General features: G+C 45.0%; 1 protein-coding gene across 1 annotated transcript in view; it reads right to left on the bottom strand.

Moving 5' to 3' along the window:
* The window catches only part of gsg1l2b (gsg1-like 2b), a 144398-nt gene extending 126355 nt beyond the window's left edge, over window positions 1-18043 (bottom strand). The window contains exons 1-2 of the mRNA XM_048554810.2: window positions 17512-18043; window positions 15466-15513 (exon numbers count right to left, since the gene is read on the bottom strand). Of these exons, the coding sequence (XP_048410767.1) occupies window positions 15466-15513; window positions 17512-17812 (349 nt within the window). The 5' untranslated portion in view covers window positions 17813-18043. The remainder of the gene's footprint in view (window positions 1-15465; window positions 15514-17511) is intronic.
* Between the last annotated feature and the right edge of the window lie 8028 nt (window positions 18044-26071).

Genomic DNA, 26071 nt, shown 5'->3' with positions numbered 1-26071 from the left:
TCCCTCAGCAAATGTAGTGAAAGACCAGAAATGATTAAAACTTGTGTCAATAGGCAATGGACTTTAGCTCTGTTTGGGATAATCTGATCATTTTTGCCCTTATGTTATTTATTGGTCAATAGTAGCATGTTCATCCCTGAATCCGACATCTCTAATCAGTGACATTTTGCACTATTGGAGGACCTGTCTGTTGGATGAGGCAACAAACACAGGCCCGGCCAGTCTCTCAGTTTTCTGTCAAATATGCTGTGGCAGTATTTAAAGAAGATTAATGCAGCTTCCCATCAATATTGAGAGTCATAGAATCATAAAGAAGTACAGCATAGAAACAGACCCTTTGGTCCACTTCATCCACGCCAACTAGATATCCTAAGTAAATCTAGTTCTCTTTGCCAGCATTTGGCCCATAAACCTTGCCTATTCATGAGCCCGTCAGATGCCTTTTAAATGTTGTAGTTGTACCAGCCTCCACCGCTTCCTCTGGCAGCTTACTCCTTACAAGCACCAACTTCTGTGTTCAAAAGTTGCACATTAGGTCCCTTTTATATCTTTCCCCTCCTGCCTTAAACCTAAGCCCTCTGGTTTTGGACTCCTATAACCTGAGAAAAAGACCTTGTCTATTCACCTTATCCATGCCCCTCATAATTTTAATAAATCTCGATAAGGTCACGCCTCAGTCTCCAAAGTTCCTGGGAAAACAGCCTATTCTGCCACTCTATATAGCTCAAACCCTCCAAAGCCAGCAACATCCTTGCAAACCTTTTCTGCACCCCTTCAAGCTGATAAACTTCTTTCCGAAAGCAGAGAGACCAGAACTGAATGCAGTATTGCAAAGTAGTCAATACTTGCTAAGGTCATGAAATTTAAAATTATGACCCTCTTTTGTATTTTTCATTTAGAAGTCAATTATGCTGATACGTGCATATTATCTTTCTCTTCAGGATGCATTAGCGTAATGCAAAAGTGAGAACAGAGAAACTTAGCTGTAATGACAGGTCTGCAAAACTGTAACAAATAGTATAACGCAGGGGAGAGAAGGAACTACTTATTATTTTTAACCCATTGATCAGTTTTTTCCTAAAATCTTACCCACCAGTGATGTTAAACTAACGAGCCAACTGTTACCAGGGTTGTCCTTCCACAGTTTCATCACCAAAGTGCTGAGGAAGGGTCACTGCACCTGAAACATTAGCTCTGATTTTTTTTCTTCACAGATGCTGCCAGTCCTGCTGAGCTTTTCCAGCAATTTTTGTTTTTGTTCCTGAAGGGATCACAGTTACTACATCTCAATCCTCTGGTACCTTGCCTGTCTCGAGGAAGATTAAGGCAAATCTTCTAATCTGCATCCTCCTTGTCAAAAAAACACTGGGTGGAAGCCATCCAGATCGGGTTACTTATATCCTATCTATTACTTGCCAATTTCCTCTCCCAACTTCAATCAAGCAAAGTATCAATCAGGGCAATACAGGTATGAGATTGAAAAGATTTAATAAATTCTGATTTCAGCCATGTGGCTTGTCATGAATGCAACAAGAACTGTACATGCAATTAAAGCCTTCACTGACTCAGTGGCACAGCTAGCAAGTTAACTGGAATTAGAGCCATTGATAATATTGGAGATAGTGTTAAATACATTTATGTTGCCATCAAATTCCTCAGTGTAATCACTTTTGACGGGTATGTGACATTCAGTCAAGATCAGCAAATGAGAGAAATGGGTGGCATCATTGTGGCAATGCAGGAGGCCCAGGATGGACATGTCATTTGAGGAATGGGAGGGGGAGTTGAAACGGTCTGCGACTGGAAGGTGCAGTTGTTTATTGCAGACCAAGTGTAGGTGTTCTGCAAAGCAGTCCATAAACTTTGGATTGGTTTCCCTGATGTAGAGGAGGCCACAACGGGAACAGCGGATGCAGTATATGACATTAGCAGATGTGCAGGTGAACATCTGCTTGATTCTGGAAAGTCTTCTTGGGGCCTGGGATGGGGTGAGGCAGGGGACGTGTGGGGGCAAGTGTAGCTCTTCCTGTGGTTGCAGGGAAAAGTGCCGGGTGTGGTGGGGCTGGAGGAGAGTGTGGAGTGGACAAGGAAGTCACGGAGAGAGTGGTCCCTCCAGAAAGCAGGTAAGGGTGGGGAGGGAAAAAATGTCTTGGGTGGTGGGATCAGATTGCAGATGGCGGAAGTGTCGGAGGATGATGCTTTGGATCCGGGGGTTGGTGGGGTGGTACGTAAGGATGAGAGGGATTCTGTTTTGGTTGTTATGGTGGAGAGAGGGTGTGAGGGATGAGTTGCGGGAAATGTGGGAGACCCGCTCGAGGCCGTTCTCGACCCCTGCAGGGGGAATGTTGCGGTCCTTGAAAAATGAGGACATCTGAGATGTACGGGAGTGGAATGCCTCATCCTGGGAGAAGATACGGCCGAGGCAGAGGAATTGGGAATGGGGGATGGCATTTTTGCAGGAGGGTGGGTGGGGGGGAGGTGTATTCTAGGTAGCTGTGGGAGTCGGTGGGCTTGAAATGGATATTGGTTTCTAGTTGGTCGCCAAAGATGGAAACAGCAAGGTCCAGGAAGGTGAGAGAGGGATTATAGATGGTCCAGGTGAACTTAAGGTTGGGGTGGAAGGTGTTGTTGAAATGGATGAACTGTTTGAGGTCTTCGTGGGAGCACGAGGCGGTGCCGATACAGTCATCAATGTAACGGAGGAAGAGATGGGGTTTGGGGCCTGTGGAGGTGCGGAAGAGGGACTGTTCCACGTAACCTACAAAGACGCAGGCATTGCTTGGGCCCATGCAGGTACCCATGGCCACCCGCTTTGTCTGTAGGAAGTGGGAGGAATTGAAAGAGAAGTTGATGAAGGTGAGGATGAGTTTGGATAAGTGGATGAGGGTGTTGGTGGAGGGGGACTGGTCAGGCCTGCAGGACAGGGAGAAACAGAGGGCCTTTAGGCCATCTGCATGGGGAATGCAGGTGTATAGGGACTGGGCATCCATGGTAAAGATGAGGTGTTGGGGGCTGGGGAATTGGAAGTTCTGGAAGATGTGGAGGGTGTGGGTGGTGTCATGGGCATAGGTAGAAAGTTCCTGGACCAATGGGGAGAAAATGGAGTATAGATAGGTGGAGATGAGTTCGGTGGGTCAGGAGCAGGTGGACACAATGGGTCGACCAGGGCAGGCGGGTTTGTGGATTTTGGGAAGGAGATAAAAGCGGGCAGTGCGGGGTTGGGGAACAATGAGGTTGGAGGCTGTGGGTGGGAGGTCACCTGAGGTGATGAGGCTGTGAATGGTTTGGGTGATGATGTTTTGGTGGCTGGGTTGGAGTCATGATCAAGGGGGCGGTAGGAGGAGGTGTCGGAGAGTTGGCATCTGGCCTCAGCAATGTAGAGGTCAGTGTGCCATATTACAACTGTGCCTCCCTAGTCTGCGGGTTTCATGGTGAGGTTGGGGTTGGAGCGGAGGGAGCGGAGGGCTGCATGTTCTGCGGGGGAGAGGTTGGAGTGGGTGAGAGGGGTGGAGAGGTTGAGCCGATCAATGTCGCGATGATAGTTGGAGATGAAGACGTCGAGGGAGGGTAGGAGGCCTGGGGGTGGTGTCTGGGAGGAGGGGGTGTGTTGGAGGTGGGAGAAGGGGTCATTTGAGGGAGGGTTAGGCTCACGATTGAAGAAGCAGGGAGGCGGACGTGGCAGAAAAATTACTCAATGTCCAAACATGGCCGGTATTTGTGGATGTGTGGGTGGAGGGGGACAAAGGTGAGCCCTTTACTGAGGAATGACCGTTCATCCTCAGCAAGGGGGAGGTCTGGGGGGATGGTGAAGGCCTGGCAGCGCTGCATGCTACTGTCTCCTCTGGAGCTGCTGGCTGTGGAGGCCACGAGTGGAGCAACGTTGGCGTCAGTGGTGGGCGGAGTTGTGTCAGCGTCAGCGGTGGGCTGACATGCTACACCTGCCCCGACACCTCGCCCCTAACCCCCAACCCACGCCGCGAGAAGCCCTTCCACATGAAGCAGATGTTCACCTGCACATCTGCCAATGTGGTATACTGCATCCGCTGTACCCGTTGTGGCTTCCTCTACATCGGGGAAACCAAACGGACGCTTGGGGACCGCTTGGCAAAACACCTAGGCTCAGTTCGCAATAAACAACTGCACCTCCCAGTCGCAAACCATTTTAACTCCCCCTCCCATTCCTCAGACGACATGTCCATCCTGGGCCTCCTGCAGTGCCACAACGATGCCACCCAAAAGTTGCAGGAACAGCATCTCATATTTCATTTGGGAACCCTGCAGCCCATTGGTATCAACGTGGACTTCACAAGCTTCAAAATCTCCCCTCCCCCTACCGCATCCCAAAACCAGCCCAGCGTGTTCCCCGCCTCCCTCACCTGTCCTTCCTCACACCTATCCCCTCCTCCCACCTCAAGCTGCACCCCCATCTCCTAACTAATAGCCTCGTCCTGTCCTCTTGACCTGTCCGTCCTTCAAGGACTGACCTATCCCCTCTCTAACTCCCCACCTACACTCACCTTTCCTGGCTCCATCCCTGCTTCTTTGACCTGTCTGTCTCCTCTCCACCTATCTTCTCCTCTATCCATCTTCTATCCACCTCCCCCTCTCTCCCTATTTATTTCAAAATCCCCTTCCCCTCCCCCATTTCGGAAGAAGGATCTCGGCCCGAAACGTCAGTTTTCCTGCTCCTCTGATGCTGCTTGGCCTGCTGTGTTAATCCAGCTCTGCAGCTTGCTGTCTGATGTTTGAAACAGCATCATAACACATTTGAGGATAGCACGATGTACAACACCTGATGGGGGTATATTAGTCTATCTCCTCTAAAATTATGTTTTCTTTTTGCAAAACATGTGAGAGACCTGGGTCATTCATGCTAGATTCTAGCACATCAGCTGGACTCAATACCAATATCTCAACCAAGCAGCAATCGCTCAACAGCCATTTCGGAGAATCAGAATAAAACTTTCCTCTAAAAATTCTATTTCTCACTTTGTGTACTGAATCTGCTTTATTTGTTGTGTGAATATAAGTAAGGCTAGGTAAAGGCCCGTCCCTTCTTTGTTGAAGCCCAAATATTCCTTTCTTGGAGTGTTCTTTACCTTGCATTCTTCCACCCATTCTACAAGCTGCTGGTGGTATGTCAGAATTTCTCAACATGTCTGTTTTTCTCTGACATCATGCACTTTCACATGCGTTTTGTAACCTGGACCTTTGGATAGGGATGGGAGATAGATCCAAAATTCATGACTGACCATGAAGATCTCCTGCTCTTATTTACTCCAATAGCCATGTGTCTTACATTGCTATAAGCTTTTTGTTCTTTCAATGGGATGTAAAAGTCTAACAGTAAACATTAACAGGCTAGGTGAACTAGCCAAGGTAAATTCAGGGGTACAGGGATAGGATGGGGGATTGACTCTGGGTGGGATGCTCTTTGGAGGGTGGAGTGGAATCGATGGGCCAAATGGCTTTTTCCCACACTACCATTCTATATTGATTCTATTAGTTTCAAGTGATTTCAAGGACAGTACTGAAATGCAAAAGATATTTTAAAAGTGTTTTAAACTATTATATTAATATACATTACACTGTAAAAGGAACTTAAAGGCTGCATTTCTCCAATTGATTAGAACAGGATTTCCAATCTGTCATCCTAAACACTCACAATAGTATTCTTGGCCCAACCAGCTTCAACTACTTCATCCTAAAATCAGACATGGATATGTTTGCTGATGATTGTTGAACATTTAGCACGATCCAAAACTCCTCAGGCACTGAAGCGGTTCAAGTCCATATGCAGCAAGATTTGAACAATAGTCAAACTGGAGCCGATAGTGAGAAGTAATCTTTGTGTCGCAGATTGTCAGGCAATTACCGGTGTTGCAATGCTGCGTTAATTACGTGTATATATGTGTGCATGTGATTAAGGACAGCGAATATGAACTGCGGAAATATTAGATTACATTTACAGACTCTCACTTTCCACGTCTCTCCTTCACCTTTGATGGTATGCATTGCACTTAATTGCCACGATGAAAATTGTCTCAGGTTGCCTCACTGGGGTGGCATGGTGTCTCAGTGTATTTTTTTTCCTTTATTCATTCACAGGATGAGGGGTATCGCTGGCCAGGCAGCATTTATTGTCCAGAGGGCAGTTAAGAGTCAAGCATATTGCTATGGGTGTGCAGTCACATGTAGGCCAGACCAGCTAAGAATTGGAGTTTCTTTCCCTAAAAGGCATTAGTGAACCAGATGGGTTTTTCCCAACAACCAGCAATGGATTAAAGGTCATCGCTAGATCCTTAATTCCAGATACTTTTTTGAATGCAATTTCCACCATCTGTTGTGGCAGGATTCGAACCTGGGTGCCCAGAACAGTATCTGCGTCTCTGAATTAACAGTCCAGCGATAATGCCACCTGGCCATCACCTCCACCAGTGTTCCCCTTGCCTCACAGTGCCAGGGACACAGGTTTGATTCTAGCCTTGGGTGACTGTCTGTGTGGAGTTTGCACATTCTTCCTGTGTCTGTGTGGATAACACTTTGTTATCTTGGATTCTCCAGCACCTGCAGTTCCTGTTATCTCTGATACAATTTTAACCACACTGTGAAGCCTCTTCTAAGCTGAAGAAGTTACCTTCCTCCCTCTGGACAAACCTCATGGGATCTCTCTCCCAATGTAACACTCTTGCATCCATCTTCAATCTGCCTCCCTCTCTCTCCCTATTTATTTCAGAACCCTCTCCCCCTCCCCCATTTCTGATGAAGGGTCTTGGCCCGAAACGTCAACTTTTCTGCTTTTAAGATGCTGCTTAGCCTGCTGTGTTCATCCAGCTCCACACATTGTTATCTCGGATTCTCCAGCATCTGCAGTTCCTATTATCACTGTCTATTTATGTTCAATGACATTGCCATTGTTGAATTCCCCACAATCAACATCCTGGGTGATATAATTGAACAGAACAGAAACTGAACAACTATTTAGATTCTGTGGCAACAAAAGCAGGTAAGAGGCTGGGAAGTTAGTAGCAACTACCTCACTTTGTAACTCTGCAAACCTGTCCACCATCTATGAGTCAGGAGTCTGATAGAACAGTCTCCATGCCACTGTATTAATGCAGCTCCAGCAACACATAAGAAGCTCAATGTTAATCAGGATAAAATAGCCCATTTCATTGACACCCCATTTAACACCTTCAACATTCACTCCCTCCATCACTGGGGCACAATGGCTGCTGTCTGAATCATCTACAAGGTGCAGTGCAACAACTTCTGAAGGATCATCCTGCAGCACCTTCCAAATCTGTGATCACTACCACACAGAGGGAAGCAGATGCATGGAAACACCATTGCCTGCTCATTCCCTTCCAAGCCTGACTTGGAACGATTGCCTTTCGTTCAGTGTCGCTCGTCAACATGCTGGATGTCCCTTCCTCACAATACTGGAGGTGCTGAAGGACACAGGCTGTAGCAGTTCAAGAAGTGACTCATCAGCATTTTCTCTAGGGCAGTTAGGAATGGGTATTAAATGCTGGCCCAACGAGCAATGACCACATCACACGGCCAAGCATAAAAACACACACAGCCCCCTAGGCTCTTATCCTGGTCTTCAATGGTCAGACTTCCTGCACTTAATTTTCTTATTTGTTTGTATCACTTGTTTGAATTTTGAAGTTTTGTGACATTTTTGGAAGACGATCTTTTCAATAATCTCTGCAAGATCAGCGTGTCAACTGCAACTTCAGTGATATTCAAAATATTATACATATATTACTGTGTTGCTGAATTGCCGTAGCTTCAATAAATCTTGAAGATTGTGGTGACCGCAAAAGACTAATTTTATTATAATGTGTTTACAGCTATGAGAACAACCCCTAAAATGGCTGCTTTACCTTAGACTCTCAGATCATATGAGTGCATATCACTTCTTCCAATAACATTCATCAGTTATTGCAGTGAATTACATTGTACTGCAATTATATAGCCATAAATGTCCAAAGTATGTACCCAAATATAATCCACAAAGCGAAAAGTTTGGACATGCATAGAAAAGATGTTAAATTATAAAAGATATTTGTGACTTAAGAATGATCAATGTTTTTGTAAAAGACTGTTTAAATCTTGACCAAACCACACAAAAAAGGAGGGGAAAAAAAGAAGGCAATGCTTTGTTTTCCTACAAAATGCTTACAGTTGTCAGAGCTGAAAAATTTAAGTCTGCCACCTATTAGCTTATGAGAAGAGAAGAACACTAAAGAGAGCAGTTAATTGATGACTGCTCCACCTCTGCCACCTCCAGCAAGATGCCACCACCAGACACACAATCCCCTCCCCTTCCATGTCTGCCTTCCGCAGAGACTGTTCCCTCTGGGTCACCCTGGAGCACACTTCCTTCACCCGCAACACCTCCCCACAGCCCTACAGCACCTTCCCCTGTAACCGGTGAAGGTGCAACACCTGCCCATTTATCTCCTCCCTCCCCACTATCCAAGGGCCCAAACATACCTTCCAGGTGAAGCAATACTTCACCAGCGCTTACCAGAATCTAGTCTACTGCATTCGCTATTCACAATGGGGGTCTCCTCTACACTGGCGAAATGAAGTGCAGACTTGGTGGCTGCTTTGCACAACATCTACGTTCTATTCGCAAAAAAGATCCTGAACTACCTGTTGCCTGCCACTTCAATGCACCTCCCTGCTCCCTGGCCAACGTCTCTGTCTCTGGCTTGCTGCAATGTTCCAATGAAGCGCAACGCAAGCTGGAGGAACAACACCTCATTTTCCACTTGAGGGCCCTACAGCCCTCGGATTCAATATTGAGTTCAATAATTTTAGGGCCTAAGCTCTCCCATGTCCCAGCCGCCCACCCCACACACCAGACTTTGTTACCAAGACAGCCTACCATTACACACCCCCTGTTGTGAGTCACTAACAGTCCCCATTAACAACTACTCACCCTCCCAGCCTGATCGTTGGCAACTCCTTTGTCTGTCCAACTGTCTTTCTCTCTCTTTATTCGGGCTCTATCCTATCGTTTACTCCCTACCCCATCCACCTCCCTATTTTCCGCATATAATTTGACCTTTTCCCAGCCACTATCAGTTCTGAGGAAGGGTCACTGGACCCAAAATGTTAACTCTGTTTTCTCCTTCACAGATGCTGCCGGGCTTGCTGAGCTTTTCCAGCAACTTCTGTTTTTGTTGTAATTGACAAGAATTGTTTGCATCTTCACAGAGCCTAGAATGTGCTAAAATATCCAAAGAATGTTTGCAGGAGCATTATGATGTGAAATCTCATGCTGAGCCAAAAAGATGATACTAGAGAACAGTTCAGGCGTTTGGCCACTAATAGATTTAAGTAACATCATTAAAGAAGAAAGAGGGAAAGAAAAGCTAGGCATCAGACCATATGAATATGTAACAGCAGAAGTAGGCCATTCAGCCCATCAAATAGCTCTGCCATTCCACGATAACATGGCTGGTCTGATAAGTCTCAACTTCACTTTCCTGCCTTTTCCCCATAATTCTTGATTCCCTTCCTAATTAAAAATCTGTTTAGTTCAACCTTGAATATACTTAACTCGACAGTCCTCTGCAGTAAAGAATTTCATAGATTCACCAATCTGAGGAAAGCAATTTCTCCTCATTTTTGTCTTCAAAGGGTGATTCCTTATTCTGAGATTATACCCTCCGGTGCCACAAGAGGAAATGGCCTCTCCACACCTATCCTGTCAAGTTCCTTAAGAACCTTGCATGTTTCCATAAGTTCTCTCCTCATTCTCCTATTCTCCAATGAGTGGAAGCCCAATCTATTCAAGCTCTTATTATAAGACTCTTCCTCCAAACCCAGGATCAACCTCAGGAACATTCTCTGGCCTGCCTCCAATGCTAGGATATTTTTCTTGAGGAGAGCCGTTCACAGTACTCTAGCTCTGGTCTGACCACTGCCCTGTTTAATTTCATTAAGATCTTCCTACTTTTATACTCTATTCCCTTTGAAATAAAGGTCAATATTCCATTTGCCTTCCCTATTAATGGGATGCTCACTATTTGTGATCCATGCACAACGATCCCAAAATTGCTGTGAGCTACAGCTTTCTTTGGTCTTCCCCTATGCAAATAATATTCAGCTCTTCTATTCTTCTTGCCAAAGTACATAGTCTTACATTTCCCCATTATATTCCACCTGCCTACTTTCTGCCCACTCAGTGAACCAATCTATATCCCTTTTTGTGTCATCCTCACCACTTTTTTTTGTGTTATCTACAAAACTGGCAAGAGTGCATTCACTTCCATTGTTCAGATCATCAACATAACTTGTAATAATTGCAGCTCCAGTCTGAGCCTTGTGGAACTCCACTAGTTACAGGTCACTATCCAGAAAATACCTCTTTTATCCCAACTCTCTGCCTTCTGTTACTTAGCCAATCGTCTATCCATATACTATCTCCAACACCATAGGTCCTTATTTTATTAAATAACCTCATACGGGTAACGTATCACATACCTTTTGTAAATCCCAATACACTGGATGTACTGGATTTCCTTTAACTATCCTGCTTGTTACCTCCTGAAAGAACTTTATCAAATTGGTCAGACATGATCTCCCCTTCATGAAGCCATGCTTATGTGTTTTAATTAGACTATGTGTTATTTTATACTATGTGTTTTCTAAATGCTCAGCTAAGACATCCTTTATAATCAACTCTAAGAGTTTTCTAACGACAAGTTGATGGATCTATAGTTATCTTTTTTTTGTTTCTCTCCCTTTTGGAATAATGATTTTACACTGTCAGTTTTTCATGTCTCTAAGTGCATCAAACTACCTTTGTAGGTACTTCCTTGAGAGCTAGAATGCAATATGTAATACTATGTAATATGAGGATGCAAACCATCAGGTCTAGGGGCTTATCAACCTTTAGACACATTTCTCGAGTGATACAACACAATCATAGAATCCCTGCAATTCAGTTAGAGGCTATTTATCTCATCAAATCTGTACCAACCCTTTGAACAGCATGCCATCCAGACCCCCTCCCCCACCCTATCACCTGCAACCTAGCATTTGCCATGGCTAATCCTCCTAGTCTACACATCCCTAGGCACTACAGGACAATTTAACTTGGCCACTCTACCTAACCTGCACATCTTTTTGTGGGAGAAAACCAGCGGACCCAGAGGTGCAGGCAATATGCAAACTCAACACAGACATTCATCTGAGGCCGGAAGCGAACCAAGGTCCTTGGAACTGTAAGGCAGCAGTGCCAACCACTATGCCACCGTGACACCCAACAGTTTGTGGTGTTTATTTTCTTTGCCTTTAGCCTCTTCATTATTTACTATGTTTGGATGACAAAGTATCCTCTACTGTGAAGACTGATGCAAAGTATCAGAGATAATGGGAACTGCAGATGCTGGAGAATTCCAAGAAAATAAAATGTGAGGCTGGATGAACACAGCAGGCCAAGCAGCATCTCAGGAGCACAAAAGCTGACGTTTCGGGCCTAGACCCTTCATCAGAGAGGGGGATGGGGAGAGGGAACTGGAATAAATAGGGAGAGAGGGGGAGGCGGACCGAAGATGGAGAGTAAAGAAGATAGGTGGAGAGAGTGTAGGTGGGGAGGTAGGGAGGGGATAGGTCAGTCCAGGGAAGACGGACAGGTCAAGGAGGTGGGATGAGGTTAGTAGGCAGCTGGGGGTGCGGCTTGGGGTGGGAGGAAGGGATGGATGAGAGGAAGAACAGGTTAGGGAGGCAGAGACAGGTTGGACTGGTTTTGGGATGCAGTGGGTGGGGAGGAAGAGCTGGGCTGGTTGTGTGGTGCAGTGGGGGGAGGGGACGAACTGGGTTGGTTTAGGGATGCAGTAGGGGAAGGGGAGATTTTGAAACTGGTGAAGTCCACATTGATACCATATGGCTGCAGGGTTCCCAGGCGGAATATGAGTTGCTGTTCCTGCAACCTTCGGGTGGCATCATTGTGGCACTGCAGGAGGCCCATGATGGACATGTCATCAAGAGAATGGGAGGGGGAGTGGAAATGGTTTGCGACTGGGAGGTGCAGTTGTTTGTTGCGAACTGAGCGGAGGTGTTCTGCAAAGCGGTCCCCAAGCCTCCGCTTGGTTTCCCCAATGTAGAGAAAGCCGCACCGGGTACAGTGGATGCAGTATACCACATTGGCAGATGTGCAGGTGAACCTCTGCTTAATGTGGAATGTCATCTTGGGGCCTGGGATGGGGGTGAGGGAGGAGGTGTGGGGACAGGTGTAGCATTTCCTGCAGTTGCAGGGGAAGGTGCCAGGTGTGGTGGGGTTGGAGGGCAGTGTGGAGCGAACAAGGGAGTCACGGAGAGAGTGGTCTCTCCGGAAAGCAGACAAGGGTGGGGATGGAAAAATGTCTTGGGTGGTGGGGTCGGATTGTAGATGGCGGAAGTGTCGGAGGATAATGCGATGCAAAGTATTTGTTCAACTCTCTCTGTCATTATTATGTCCTCAGCCTTATTTTCTAAGGGCTCAATGTTCACTTTGGTCCCTCTCTTTTGTTGACTTTCAAAACTTCCCTGATCTTCTGATTTATTACTAATCTTTGTCATGTTGTATACTTTCTTGCTTCCAGCACAAAGAGGTTACAGTGAGGATCTCCATAACAACCACGTAAAAGGGCAAAAGAACAATTAGATACATGAACATCAAAACGTGAACCGCAGGCATTGAAGGCAACCAATAATTCCAAACTGACATGAATCATCCATCATGAATCATGCTACCCATCTAAATCCACATGGGCAAATCTACTTTGAATTTAGACTGCACCATTTGCAAACAGTTTGTATAATAAGTTTACAAGTGCACAATTAGTTTGTTAAAGACTGATTCGACATCCATTAAACAAATTAACACCTCTGTTAAAATGATAGATATGAGAAATTCTAAGAAAAGCAGAGTCCAAGATGTTTGTGTCAGTATGATTTTTTTCCTAAAGCATGGCACATACAGATAGAATCTATTGCCGATTGTAACATCGCCCAGCTACGCAGAGCTCACTGCTCCAGAGATCTTCTTCAGAGTAACATTGGCTCTCCTGAACACAGCAAAGAAATATAGTGACTCACCATCATCATTGATCTGACCTTCATTTTTTTTACAAGAGGTGGAGGTGATTACAAACCCATTTGTTGCTCTACTTGAAGCCATAGCAATAGCTCATCATTCCCATTAAGCAATAGCTCATCATTCCCCACAGACATGTTTCCACAACTAAACCATCCACTTTCAGAGAAAATGTTCAACAACCATTTTTTAAATTATATATTGCCAGCATTTTGGTTGTTTGGCAGTGTAAACTTTAAGAAATGACGGAGCATGTAATGCATTATTCCTGTCTAAAATATAACTTACTGGATAAGAAATGATTAGCACACATAAAATATGTTCACCTTTTGAGTACATCTACATTCCCCCCCCCCTCAGCTGAAGAAGAACTTAAGGACTATTGAAACCTTTCTAATGTTAGTGAAAGTAACAACAATTTTTCACATAATGAGCTTTCACAAAAATTAATCTTGGAATGATGATGAGATAATTGATGTTGGCCAGGACACCAAGAGAAGCTCAACGGCTTTTCTGCCATTGTATCTCTTGCATCTTGAGAAGGCAGGCATGGTCTCAGTTGAAAGGTCCGAAGGAAGTACATCTCTGACATTGTGCTGCTCAGCACTGCATTGAAATGTTAGGCTTCACTGCACACTCAGGTCTCTGTAGCGTTCCAGGATAGTGTTTCATGATTTCCCGACTCAGAAACAGACATGCTGCCTCTGCACCAGAACGACCCATTAAGAACCACGCTGCCTAAATATTAGCCTATGGATGCTTACCATCTTCCTCTGCAATGGTTAGGGCAATATTTTAACATATGAAGTTAACAGATTAATGTGTCCATCAAGACACAAGTAAGGCAGCCTCGGGGGGAGGCAATGGCTTGGTGGTATTATCACTAGAGACCAAGGTAATGTTTTGGGACGCAGGTTCAAATCCTGCCATAAAAACAGAAAGAACTGTGGATGCTGTGAATCAGGAACAAAAACAAAGTTGCTGAAGAGCCCTTCTGAGGAAGGGTCACTGGACCCGAAACATTAACTCTGTTTTCTCCTTCACAGATGCTGCCAGGCCTGCTGAGTTTTTCCAGCAACTTTGTTTTCGAATCCTATCATGGCAGATGGTGGAATTTGACATCAACAAAAATTTGGAATTAACAATTGCATGATGACCATAACGCTGTTGGCTTTTGTTTGAAAAAAATGATCTGGTTGACCAGTGTCCTCTAGGGAAGGAAATTTGTCATCCTTACCCAATATTGCCTACATGTTACTGCATACCTATGGTGATATGGTTGGCTCTTAACTTCCCTCTAGTGATAAATGCTGGCCAGGATGCTCATGCCCCATGAATGAATATAAAACACAACTCATAAATACAGCAAATGGCTGCAACGTTTCAGAGTCTGGAGCTTTGACCATTGGAAGCACATTAGGCATTTAGAAAAAAATCATTGAGAGGGTCAAGGTGCCAAGTCATGATTGATATCCCTGAATCACCCCTGAGTTCCTGAGGTGTACTCACAGTAGGCTGTGGATTTGTTTGAAAGCTGGCAGCCTTAGCAAAGTCAGGCATTTATTGTGCCCAGTCATCCTCAAGAAGATGGCCGTTGACATTCTATTTAAACCCACTGGCACTATTCATCTGGTGAAGGCGTACCATGGTCTGGTGAGACTGGAGGTTCCCGGATTTTGACCCATCAAAGATGAAGGGATGGTGAAATGTGCCCATTTGGGTTGGTGTTGGAATTGGCAGTGACTTCATAGAATCTCTAAAGTATGAATGCAGGCCATTTGGCCCATTGGGTCCGCACCAACTCTCCGAAGAGCATTCCACCCAGGTCCACCCCGTCCCTCTAACCCTGCATTTCTCATGGCTAAGCCACCTATCCTGTACATCCCTGGTCACTACAGGCAATTCCCAATGGCCAATCCACCTAATCTGCACATCTTTGGACTGTGGGAGGAAACTGGAGCACCCTGAGGTGATCTGCACAGACGGGGAGAATGTGCAAACTCCACACAGATAGCTGCCCAAAGCTGGGGGCGGGGGCAGGGGTGCTCAAACCTGAGTCCCTGGCACTGTGACACTGTGAGTCAGTAGTGCCAAACACTGAGCCACCATGCCACTCATGGAAGATGGTAGTCCTCTTACTGACTTGTTACCCTTGTTCTGCTAACTAATGGAATCTGCAGGTGCAGGAATACCTTACTGTATTTTAAAATCAATGATTGGACATCTCTGTGTCTGGAGAGTATGAGGCTCCCCCAAAAATGAGTCACAATAAAACAAAAATGCTTGTAAGAGTGGCAACTGGAGATTGAAAACTTCAGACTTCAGGTTAAAACAAAACAATAATTTATTCATTCCAAACTAACCTCGTTCAGCAGGAGGCGTCAGATGAATAAAACTTCTGCATTTTTCTCCTGGAAAGCAACAGGAAACAAGGAGTGGTCAACAACAGACAGACAGACGAAGAACAGCACTTGTTACAAACTGTGGAACAGGTTCTGACAGCTAGCAACGTTTCACCCTACAGAAAGGAGACCACAGCAGAGATTTTTAAGGAACAGTAACCACATCCCAGGACACTGGTTCATCAAAAAAGTGCAAGAGAAAGATCACTGCGAGTTGGACCCGATACTTGAAATTAATGACAGCTTGCAAAGGTAATTTCACCAACACAGCCCACACACGCCTCAATAGCTGTACAAGTAGCTGGTGTGTGAAGGCAGAGAACTTTTCGTTGTCTCAAGAGAAATGCTGTGTCTTTTTTGCTTCGGTATGTTCACTTCCCCCTTCGCCACCCTCCTACTAATGACTAGATCGAGTCAGGATCAGATCAGATCTGATTCCTCCCCTCCTGTTCCGAGTTGGGTGAGGTGTCAGCTCTGAACTGTCCTTCCAATGAATAACGTGGCTGGAGAAATAGTGACAACACTCCAGAAAGGATAAATTCTCTCACCACCCACCTCCCCGAGTATACCCCTTCTCTCTCTCTCTCTCTCTCTCTCTCTCTCTCACACACACACACATTGGCACAGAGACATAAGCATAACACATGCAGGCACAGAGGCACAATCACACACTAAGACAAACACAGCACCCCCATACACACTCTGATACACACATGGACACACAGCCACATATACAAGCAGACATTGAGACACACAGACACAAACACACAGACAAACACACTCATATACAAACACTCAGACATACACAGGCACAGATACATAAACATACACAGACAGAGAGACACACACTCGGACACAGGCAAACACACACTCAGACAGACACAGTCATACTCGCAGACACACACACACACACATGCAGAAGGTTGAACTCCCTCAGAAACCAGTGCCTTTTCTGAGCTTTCAGACTTGGTTATACCCTTCAGGTTAGGAGGTTGGGGTGGTTCACCTCTGGCCCTCTCCAACACAAATGTGCTTATGGTTTACCACCTGCGTTTATTTTCCCTGTCCCCAGCCGTAGGATGATGTAAGTGCGGGCAGGTCAGAAGGTCATTCCTGTGTTTACATATAAATAAGGGGAATTTAAATGCAGAGAGACGGTGAGTAAAATAGCAAGGCGAAAAATAAGAGACAACTTTTCCAGTGACAGTTTGGGTTAGGAGCTTGTGTGTTCGCTAGTTCTGGAAGCCGGGTAAAGTAGCGCTTTCCGGCTGACTCACAGACTTGTCTCCCTGAAGCAAACAGCCAGTTTCTGGGATCCAGAGGACAAAGTGTGGGAGTGGGGTGGGGGACGGGGGTGGGGTTGGAGATTGTAGACCTATTTCAGAGCTGATGAGGAAATAATTACTGTTCACTTTACACGCAGATACAGTTTCCTCATAGTAGAGCTGTATCGAATTTAGTGAACGCGTTTCTTCATTTCTGCCTGCCTGTCCACAGAAATACAGTCATCCGGACAAATCGACTGTAGGGGGGAAAGGGAGACAAATGGATACAGGGATACACAGAGGGAGGAAAACAGCATTCGAGCACATATCAGGCTCTTTAGGTGCCTTAAATATGTGGATATGTTGACCTGTATAAGGAGGAAATGCGGTGGGGGATTTTATTTGCAATTCCAGAAAATGCCAATTTGCAATATTTGTTGGCTCTTCACGTGCAAAGACGGTACAGAACTCCTTCATAACTGTGTTTGTGTACATAAAGTATATTTTTGCAATTAAAAAAATCCATACACAGGTAATATGTACACATCCACACAACGTATACAGACATACAACGTATCTACACAGCTTATATATATATATAATGTATATATTTACAACGCAGGCACTGACACACTGTAAAAATACACATATATACACATAATATATATACATATTGACAAATAGATTTTCGCTTTCTTTGCCTTTAAAAAAGAAAGCTTTAACTATCTAAAGGTTTCCTTACCTTCTCCGCTTATGTTTTCTTCGCAGGAGAACCAGATGCCAGCATGAAAATAGCAAATCACATACTTATCATCGCCCGCCTCCCAGCTATACCGGACCACGTTGCTGTCGTTACTGTCCGAGCTGGTGTACTCGATGCAGTTGCTCTGTTTTTCCTTCACGTTAGTTTTACAGAAAGGTTTCGCCACTTTCCTGGTGCCCTCGCACCAGTAGCTGGTACTGAAGGCGGTGACACAGAAAACCAACGCTATAAAGTTGAGAGTGAGAGCCAGGGACGCCCTGTGTCTTCTGTCGATTCCCATTTTGACAGAGACAGAGAGGGAGATCGAGGAAGATTTCAGAGACCGAGAGGGCACGGGTATCAATCCGTGCCGCGCCCTTTAGATGCCCCGAGCTGGTTTGCCAGTCCTCCTGTGTGCCCGCCTTGGGGTCCGGACGCTGCCAGGTCCATGCTGCCTGTGTGTATGTAGAGAGACAAACAAGCGGGTAATGGAGCTGACTCACAGATAGGAGGCAGCAATCCTCTCGGAACTTCGGCAATGCTCTCGCTCTCTCTCTCTCTCTATCTCATCTTCCCTAGAGCAAGTCAACCACACGTGGTCCATTCATCCCACAGCGAAAGTGAAGCCAGCAAGGACTTTGGGGATCCTGCTCAGTGCATCAGGTCCCCTCCCAAACTCCAGCTGATCGCCTCTGGTCACGGAATCAAACCGCATGGCAGAGGGAATCACACAGATTCCCCTCCACCAGAAAAAAATAAACAATCCCCCTAACGTTAATTGTAAAACACATTTACAAAGGGGGGACCAAGTTTTAGCTGGTGAAAATTGTTGAAGCGATTAGACAATGAGTAGCTCTCAACATATAATGTAACGATGAACAAAAGCAAAGTTGCTGGAAGAGTTCAGCAGGCCTTGGCAGCATGTGTGAAGGAGAAAACAGATTCAATGTTTTGGGTCCGGTGACCCTTACTCAGAATGATTCTTCATTTTTATTTGCCACATATTCAGCATTGCATCAGTAGAGTGGGTCTGGGCTCAACAGTGTGTTCAGTGCAGTGCTCTATCTGCAGGGAGAGTGTACAACCCGGTATTTTGGTGAGCTGAAGATTAAGCAAAGGGTAGTGCCATTCACCAAGATGGAAGATTGCCTTTCAGTCTGTACTGAGGAAATAAAGACAAGATTTACCAGGTCTCCTGTTTTAAAAGTTTCCTGCCAGACGCAGCACATGGAATTGGATGAACACAGCAGGCCAAGCAGCATCTCAGGAGTTTTTGTGCTCCTGAGATGCTGCTTGGCCTGCTGTGTTCATCCAGCTCCACACTTTGTTATCTTGGATTCTCCAGCATCTGCAGTTCCCATTATCACCAGCACATGGAATTTCCTGGAATAAGCCGAACCAGCTTCTGCCCTGTTTGTAATCCCCACACTTCTCCTTACACTCTGCTGTACTTCACTATCTCAGTGTTTGTGCCACACTCCCTCATTTATCCAACTTCTCCTTGACTCTGGAACCCAGGAACAAACCATTCAGTCCATCCAAGCATGAATTCCCGTGTTACTACACTGGTTACATCCTGCCAACCTGAGAATGACCTTTTTCTCTTAGCTGTTTCATTGCTTTTTGATGGGCTCTTCAAATTGCTTTACAGGCAGGAGGATGCCAGCACGTTCTTGCTGAAGCTCACTCATTGATTCTTCCTTGAACTGTATAATCCCAACAACACTGGAAGTGGGCTGTTTGCTCCATCAAATCCACACCAATCCTCCAAAGAGCATCCCACCCAGACTCACCCCATTCCTCTATACCTGCATTTCCCATGGCTAATCCACCTAGCCCGCATATCCCTGAACACTATGGGGTAATTTAACATGGCCAACCCACCCAATCTGCCTATCTTTGGACTGTGGGAGGAAACCAGAGCACCCAGAGGAAACCCATGCAGACACGGGGAGAATGTGCAAACTCCACACAGTCACCTGAGGCTGGAATCAAACCCTGGTCCCCAACACTGAGGCAATAGTGCTAACCACTGAACCACCATGCCATCCCATAATCTCTTGTGTTTTGAAGCAACACAGCTCCTTTTCACCTTTTTAGAATGATCGAAATACATATTCTCTGCTTTTTGCCTGTGAGCCATTCATCAATCTGCCAGTCTAGTGCTTTCAATGGAAGTTATCTGACTCAACAGCTGTAGAGTGAGACGAATAGCATGGATTCAACTCCCACACTGGCCAAGGTTACCAGGTAGAACTGTCCTTTGCAACCTGTCTCCTCACTTGATGTATGGTGACCCTCAGGTTAGACCACCACTGGTCACCTATCTCTCTCTCTGTCTAATGAAAGAGCAGCCAGCAGGACTGTAATGACATTATCCCAGGCACTTTAATTTGATTTACAAACTTCCTGGGAGGGATTTTATCAAAAACATCCTCAAATGCTCTTTAAGATAACGAAGTGTGGAGCTGGATGAACGCAGCAGACCAAGCAGCATCTTAAGAGCACAAAAACTGACGTTTCAGGTCTAGATCATCTCTGATGAAGGATCTAGACCCGAAACGTCAGCTTTTGTGCTCCTAAGATGCTGCTTGGCCTGCTGTGTTCATCTAGCTCCAGACTTTGTTATCTTGGATTCTCCAGCATCTGCAGTTCCCATTATCCCAAACGCTCTCTATCCGGTTTGTCAAATCTGATTTGTCTGACATACACCTATGTATGTTCAACCTGCAAATTATTTCCTTGCTATCCAGTAATCTCAGTTTATAATTTATTCTGGCATTTTCCTGGTATTGATCTCAGGCTAACAGATCTGTAGCATCTCTTTCTCACTTTCCTTAAACAGTGGACATGAGGCATTTGCCTCACCTCTTCCTTCTGGGAGTGAGTTCACAATTCTAAATGTGTCTTTTCTGCCTTCCTCACTTCTGAGGCTGGGCCATAGATTTGCATTGGATTGCTTCCCTCCTATGGGGAAATTACAACAGTGTGGCTTATCATTGCCTTCTTTAAGGTTGCTGATCAGGAGACAGGCCCACCCTTACCACCTTCTAACAGGTAGATTGGGAAAATTTACAGGCTGATAAACAACCTGCTTTGCCATGTTGCAAACACTCAATCAATGGTCCTGATTAGGAATCAAAGCTGGAGCATCTCCTCCAGAGGTATCACCCCAAGACACCCATTGAACCAATATTTAAAGAAATTCCTCCTGGATTCCTTATTGGATTTATTAGTAACATTGGGATAAGAACTGGCTCCAAACGGCTAGGTTGGTCAGGCTGGGCTGCCAAGCGTAATTGGGCATGTGTTGATTAAGAACAAACCTCTAGGCTCGTGACAATAATGGATAAACACTGTATCCTTCCTGTTAGTAGCTCCAACTGCAATTGCTGTCAGCTATTGAGCAGTCTCAACTGGTGATGAGTAGCTGACACAAGTGAAGTTGGAGGTCCCTGGATGATGTAAGAGATGGATTTTTAAAAAATTCATTCACGGGATGAGGGCATCACTGGCCAGGTAGCATTTATTGCCCATCCCTAATAGCCCAGAGGGCAGTTTAGAGTCAACCACATTTGCTGTGGGTCTGGAGTCACGTGTAGGCCAGACAAGGTAAGGCTGACAGAATTCCGTCCCGAAAGTGAACCCGAGTCCGGAGGGCTGCAGGGTCCCCAAGCGGAAAATGAGGCGTTGTTCTTCCAGCTCGCGTTGAGCTTCGCTGGAACACTGCAGCAAGCTAGAGACAGAGATGTTGGTTAGGGAATGGTGTGGTTCATTAAAGTGGCAGTCTTTTTTTCTGCATATAAACTGACATTTTCCCAACCACTGTCAGTCTGAGGAAGGGCCACTGGACCCGAAACATTAACTTTGTTTTTCCCTTCGCAGACCTGTTGAGCTTTTCCAGCAATTTTGTTTTTGCTCCTTATTTACAGCATTCGCAGTTCTTCTGTTTTTTCATCTAGACAGGCTGGGAGTTTTTTCCCTGGAGCATAGGAGATTGGGAGGTGGCCTTATAGACGTTTATGAAATCATGAGGGGCATAGATAAGGTGAATAGCAAATGTCTTTTCCCTCAGGTTGAGGTGTTCAAAACTAAAGGACATAGGTTTGAGGTGTGAGAAAGATTTAAAAGGGACCCAAGGTTTTCACACAGAGGATGGTTCATAGGTGGAATGGACTGTCAGAGGAAGTGGCGGGTGCAGATAGAGTTACAGCATTTAAAAGGCATTTGGTCAGGTACATGAATAGGAAAGGTTTAGCGGGATATGGTTTGAACTCAAGACATATGGGAATTGATCAGTTTGGGAAACCTGGTTGGCGTGTACAAGTTGAACCGAAGGACCTGTTTCCATGCTGTATAACTCTCTGGCTCTATCAGTGCACGATTCTTAGCGCCCAGTCATCAGGTGTTATTTAAATAAAAGACCCATTTGTGGTGTGAGAAATTGAGGCTGATGCAATGCAAGCATATAGTGTGCTGCGACCAGCAAGGGCATGTATAGGCAGAGTAAAAGCAAAAAGGCAATCCCTGGGACTGGAATAAAGCTGGCAGTGTTGTACACTGGGTCCACTTAACTGCTGTGGTTTCTGGTCATTTAGATTGGTGTTGTACACGAGATGATGATGAAGCTAACTATGAATGTGGCCAAACGTGGAAAGTCCAGCAGCCTGAGACAGGTGTCTGAATGGTTTGAGCAGACTAACTCTCCAAACAAAACGGATATGTTTTCAGCCCATTCTTGCTCTCAGTATGTGAAAATAAAACGCATTTGGGAAAGCTTCTGGGAGCTGTACGTCTCTCAATCTTCCAAGGGCTCTAAACCAACCCTATTATTACTTCAGACAGCACAATGATTTCAAATTTCAAGGATGGAACTAAACGACAGAAAAAAAAACATGCGATTGATTCGTCTCCCCGTTATCTGAAAGCTCTGCAAATAGGCAATGATTTAAAGTGTGAACAGCGAGAACAGAATGGAAGAATGTTATTTCACTGAGAGAAAACAAAGACAGTTATGAGAAGAAACCTAGTCTGTTTACATCACTGGAAGATGCCGTTGTCAATAATTGTACTCATTGTGCTGATAGCGCCAACAACTGCTTGCATTCACTTAGCACCTTTAAATCAAAAGTTCATTACAAGGTGTGTATGGGATAAAAAAGATACTGAGCCAAGAGGGGTAAGTTCAAAGAGGTCATGGAAAGGTGGATCAGTGATGTTTTGAGAAGGTTTTAAAAAGGAGGAAAGAGAATTGAGATGTGTGAAAAACTCCTCCAATCACAGATTCTACTCATTCGTACTTCCACAATCCCAGGCTCCCTCTCTCTCTCTCACTGTTGCTGCTCCACAAGAGATAATCTATGATCGAAAGAGCATCAAGAACAGGTGAGAGGGATCTGGTGATTGGAGAGTTATTCTGGCCGGTCACATGTGCCATAACAATCTCTTCTTGAGGGGAAGAAGAAAATGAAAGAAAAAGAGGTCATCACAGCTGGTGAGGAAGGCAAAGCAGGCCAGGATATCAACTGGGATGTGCTGGTTGGATCCGATTCTTCACCAGGATGTTTGGGCTAGGCCTGATACTCAACCAGGATCTGCTGGTGGGGCCTCAACCTCAAGGTGTATGCTAGCCAGGCCTTAATCTTGACTAAGCTAAGAGGATGGTAGTAGCTGCTGCCACATCAATGGTACCATGATTGGCTCTGTTGTACAGTAGGGAGAGTCCAAGTGTAGGTGAGCAGTAGAGGTAGAAGACTCTCTAGTCAGGGACAGAGATAGGCATTGCCATGGCCAGTCGGTGAGATTCCATGGCGCCTGGGTCAAGGATGTCTCTGAGCGGGCGTATGAAATTCTGAAAGGTGAGAGTGAGCAGCCAGGGATCTTCATTCTTATTGGTACTAAAAACATAAGCAGAAAGAGGGATGAGTTCTGGCAAATGAAATTCATGGAGTTCAGTAGGAAGTTGAAAAGCAGAACCTCTAGAATTGCAATCTTGAGATTAGTCCCTGTGCCAAGTATTAGTGAGGCCAGAAATAGCAAGATAATGCCACAGAATGCATAGCTAAAGAGCTGGTGTAAGACCATAAGACCATAAGACATCGGAGTGGAAGTAAGGCCATTCGGCCCATCAAGTCCACTCCGCCATTTAAATCATGGCTGATGGGCATTTCAACACCACTTCCCTGCACTCTCCCTGTAGCCCTTGATTCCTTTTGAGATCAATAATTTGTCGATCTCTGCCTTGAAGGTATCCAACATCCCGGCCTCCACTGCACTCTACGGCAATGAATTCCATAAGTCCACCACTCTCTGGCTGAAGAAATGTCGTCTCATTTCTGTTTTAAATTTATCCCCTCTAATTCTAAGGCTGTGCCCACGGGTCCTAGTCTCCCTGCCTAACGGAAACAACTTCCTAGCATCCACCCCTTCTAAACCATACCATAAGCTTCTATTAGATCTGCCCTCAACCTTCTAAACTCTAATGAGTACAATCCCAGGATCCTTAGCCGTTCATCATACGTTAAACCTACCATTCCAGGGATCATCCATGTGAATCTCCGCTGGACACGCTCCAGGGCTAGTATGTCCTTCCTGAGGTGTGGGGCCCAAAGGTGTAGGAGTGAGGGATTCAGATATCTGAATCATTGGAATCTCTTCCAGGGCAGGACGGGCCTGTACAAGAAGCATATATTGAGCTAAACTGGAGGGGCACCAATATCCTGTCAGGATAGTTCGTCAGTGCCACTTGGGCACGTTTAAACCAGTGTGGTAGGGGAGCGGGAACCAGAGCAGCAGGTCAGGAAGTGGAGTGTTTGAGGAAAAGGTAGAGGTTAAGTAAATCTAATAGGAAGAACCAGCAGGGCCAGGTTAATCAACACTGCAGGACTGGCGGCCTGAAGTGTGTTTATTTCAATGCAAGGATTATAACAGGTAGGAAAAATGAACAGGAACAGGTAGAGAATAGAGCGATATGGACTATATGTAGGCAGATGGGATTAGTGTTGAATGGGATCATGGTTGGTGCAGACACAGTGGACTGAAGGGCCTGTTCCTATGCAGGACTGTCCTATGTTCTATGTGTGCTGGCTGGGCCTCAGTCTTGACCAGGGTGTGCTGACTAAACCCAAATCTCACTGAGCCTGCGTTTGTTGTGCAGATGTGCAGGTCTGACTCTTGATTAAAAGCTGTCATATTTTGAGAAGAAAATTCACGACCTGGAGCCCAGAAAGACCAAAGAGAAGCAAGACTACAATTTGGAGAAGGAACTAAAAACACAAGTGAACAGGTCACAATTAGATTCATCCACTGTTACAATGACTTTATCTCTGATTTCCTCTGACAGTAACAGTCCTCTAACAGATTCTGTGGATAGTTCTGAAAGATGCCTTTAAATTGTTCGATTTACATTTTACTCAATGTGGGCAAAGCTGGCAATGAACCCATTAAGAGACAAAGCTTTGCCTCCTTTGGATTTGGAGTGGAACCATTGTTATCACTCCGACTCTTGATCTATTCCCTCTTCTTCTGGAATAACACAAGATGGGATTTCCTGAGTTCAACTGCGATCCCCTACCCGTATCTAAAATGAATTCTCATTTCTGATTCTTGAGTCCAAAGCAATGGGATTTATAGTGGGAGCAATTGCAACATTTTTGGAAGGGAGTCAAGCACCACAAGCCTCATATTACATGCCAACAACAACTTGAAACCCCAGCAAAACTCTTACTTCTGTTGTTGTACAACTCGATAAATCATGCTCGGACTTAAGTAGAAACTACGAATGTTTACACAAGGAGAGTCAGTTTCAATACTCTAAAACTAAATTCTGACAAAAAGAAAGACACAATTTTCATTTCTTATTACCTTAGATTTCTAATCTGACCATTTACAATTGTCTGTTAAGGAGATGCCATTTCTTTCCCATTGTACATACATCAGGCATTGCCCCTTTCCACCTAAGGCCTCCTATTATCATTGTGATCATACAGCTCGGTCACATCCTGTTTCTATCGCTTATTCCTTGACCTGATTCTTTGCTACCTGGTTTGAATACAATGCTAATCATCTGTACAACTTACATTATTTTACTAACACATTTCTAAATGAAACTGTATGTAACTCTTTCAACTTTAATCCTTTCACTTCTAATAAGTGTGACTGTTATCATTAGTCTTGTTAATGGTTGAGATAAAGTAACACAATTCTTTTTAAGTCACCACCCTTTTACTGGTGCCTATCCAATGGGTAAAATGCACAAAACAAAACATTTCAGCACATTAGAAACTAATTATTTTATTATTACTTTTGAGATTCAAATTATCTAACAGTTCGCTGTCCCTGTATACCTCAGATCAAATTTTGCAATAGTAGATCTTGCTAACTTAGTTAAAAACCAAATTGGCAGAAACAAGATGGTTTACCTCACATTCTGGGATGAGGATGGGAAAGTTATTGAGCGAAGCACACAAGAAATTTATACTAGAGTCTCCTAATTGACATTAATAACCTCCACTAGGTTTTAACGCCATTGAACTAAATTTGAAAATGGGGAAACACAATG

The sequence above is a fragment of the Stegostoma tigrinum genome, chromosome 22, assembly GCF_030684315.1.
Source record: "Stegostoma tigrinum isolate sSteTig4 chromosome 22, sSteTig4.hap1, whole genome shotgun sequence".
Taxonomy (NCBI): Eukaryota; Metazoa; Chordata; class Chondrichthyes; order Orectolobiformes; family Stegostomatidae; genus Stegostoma; species Stegostoma tigrinum.
The sequence above is the reverse complement of the archived record's forward strand: the minus strand, read 5'-3'. Positions and strand labels throughout refer to the sequence as shown.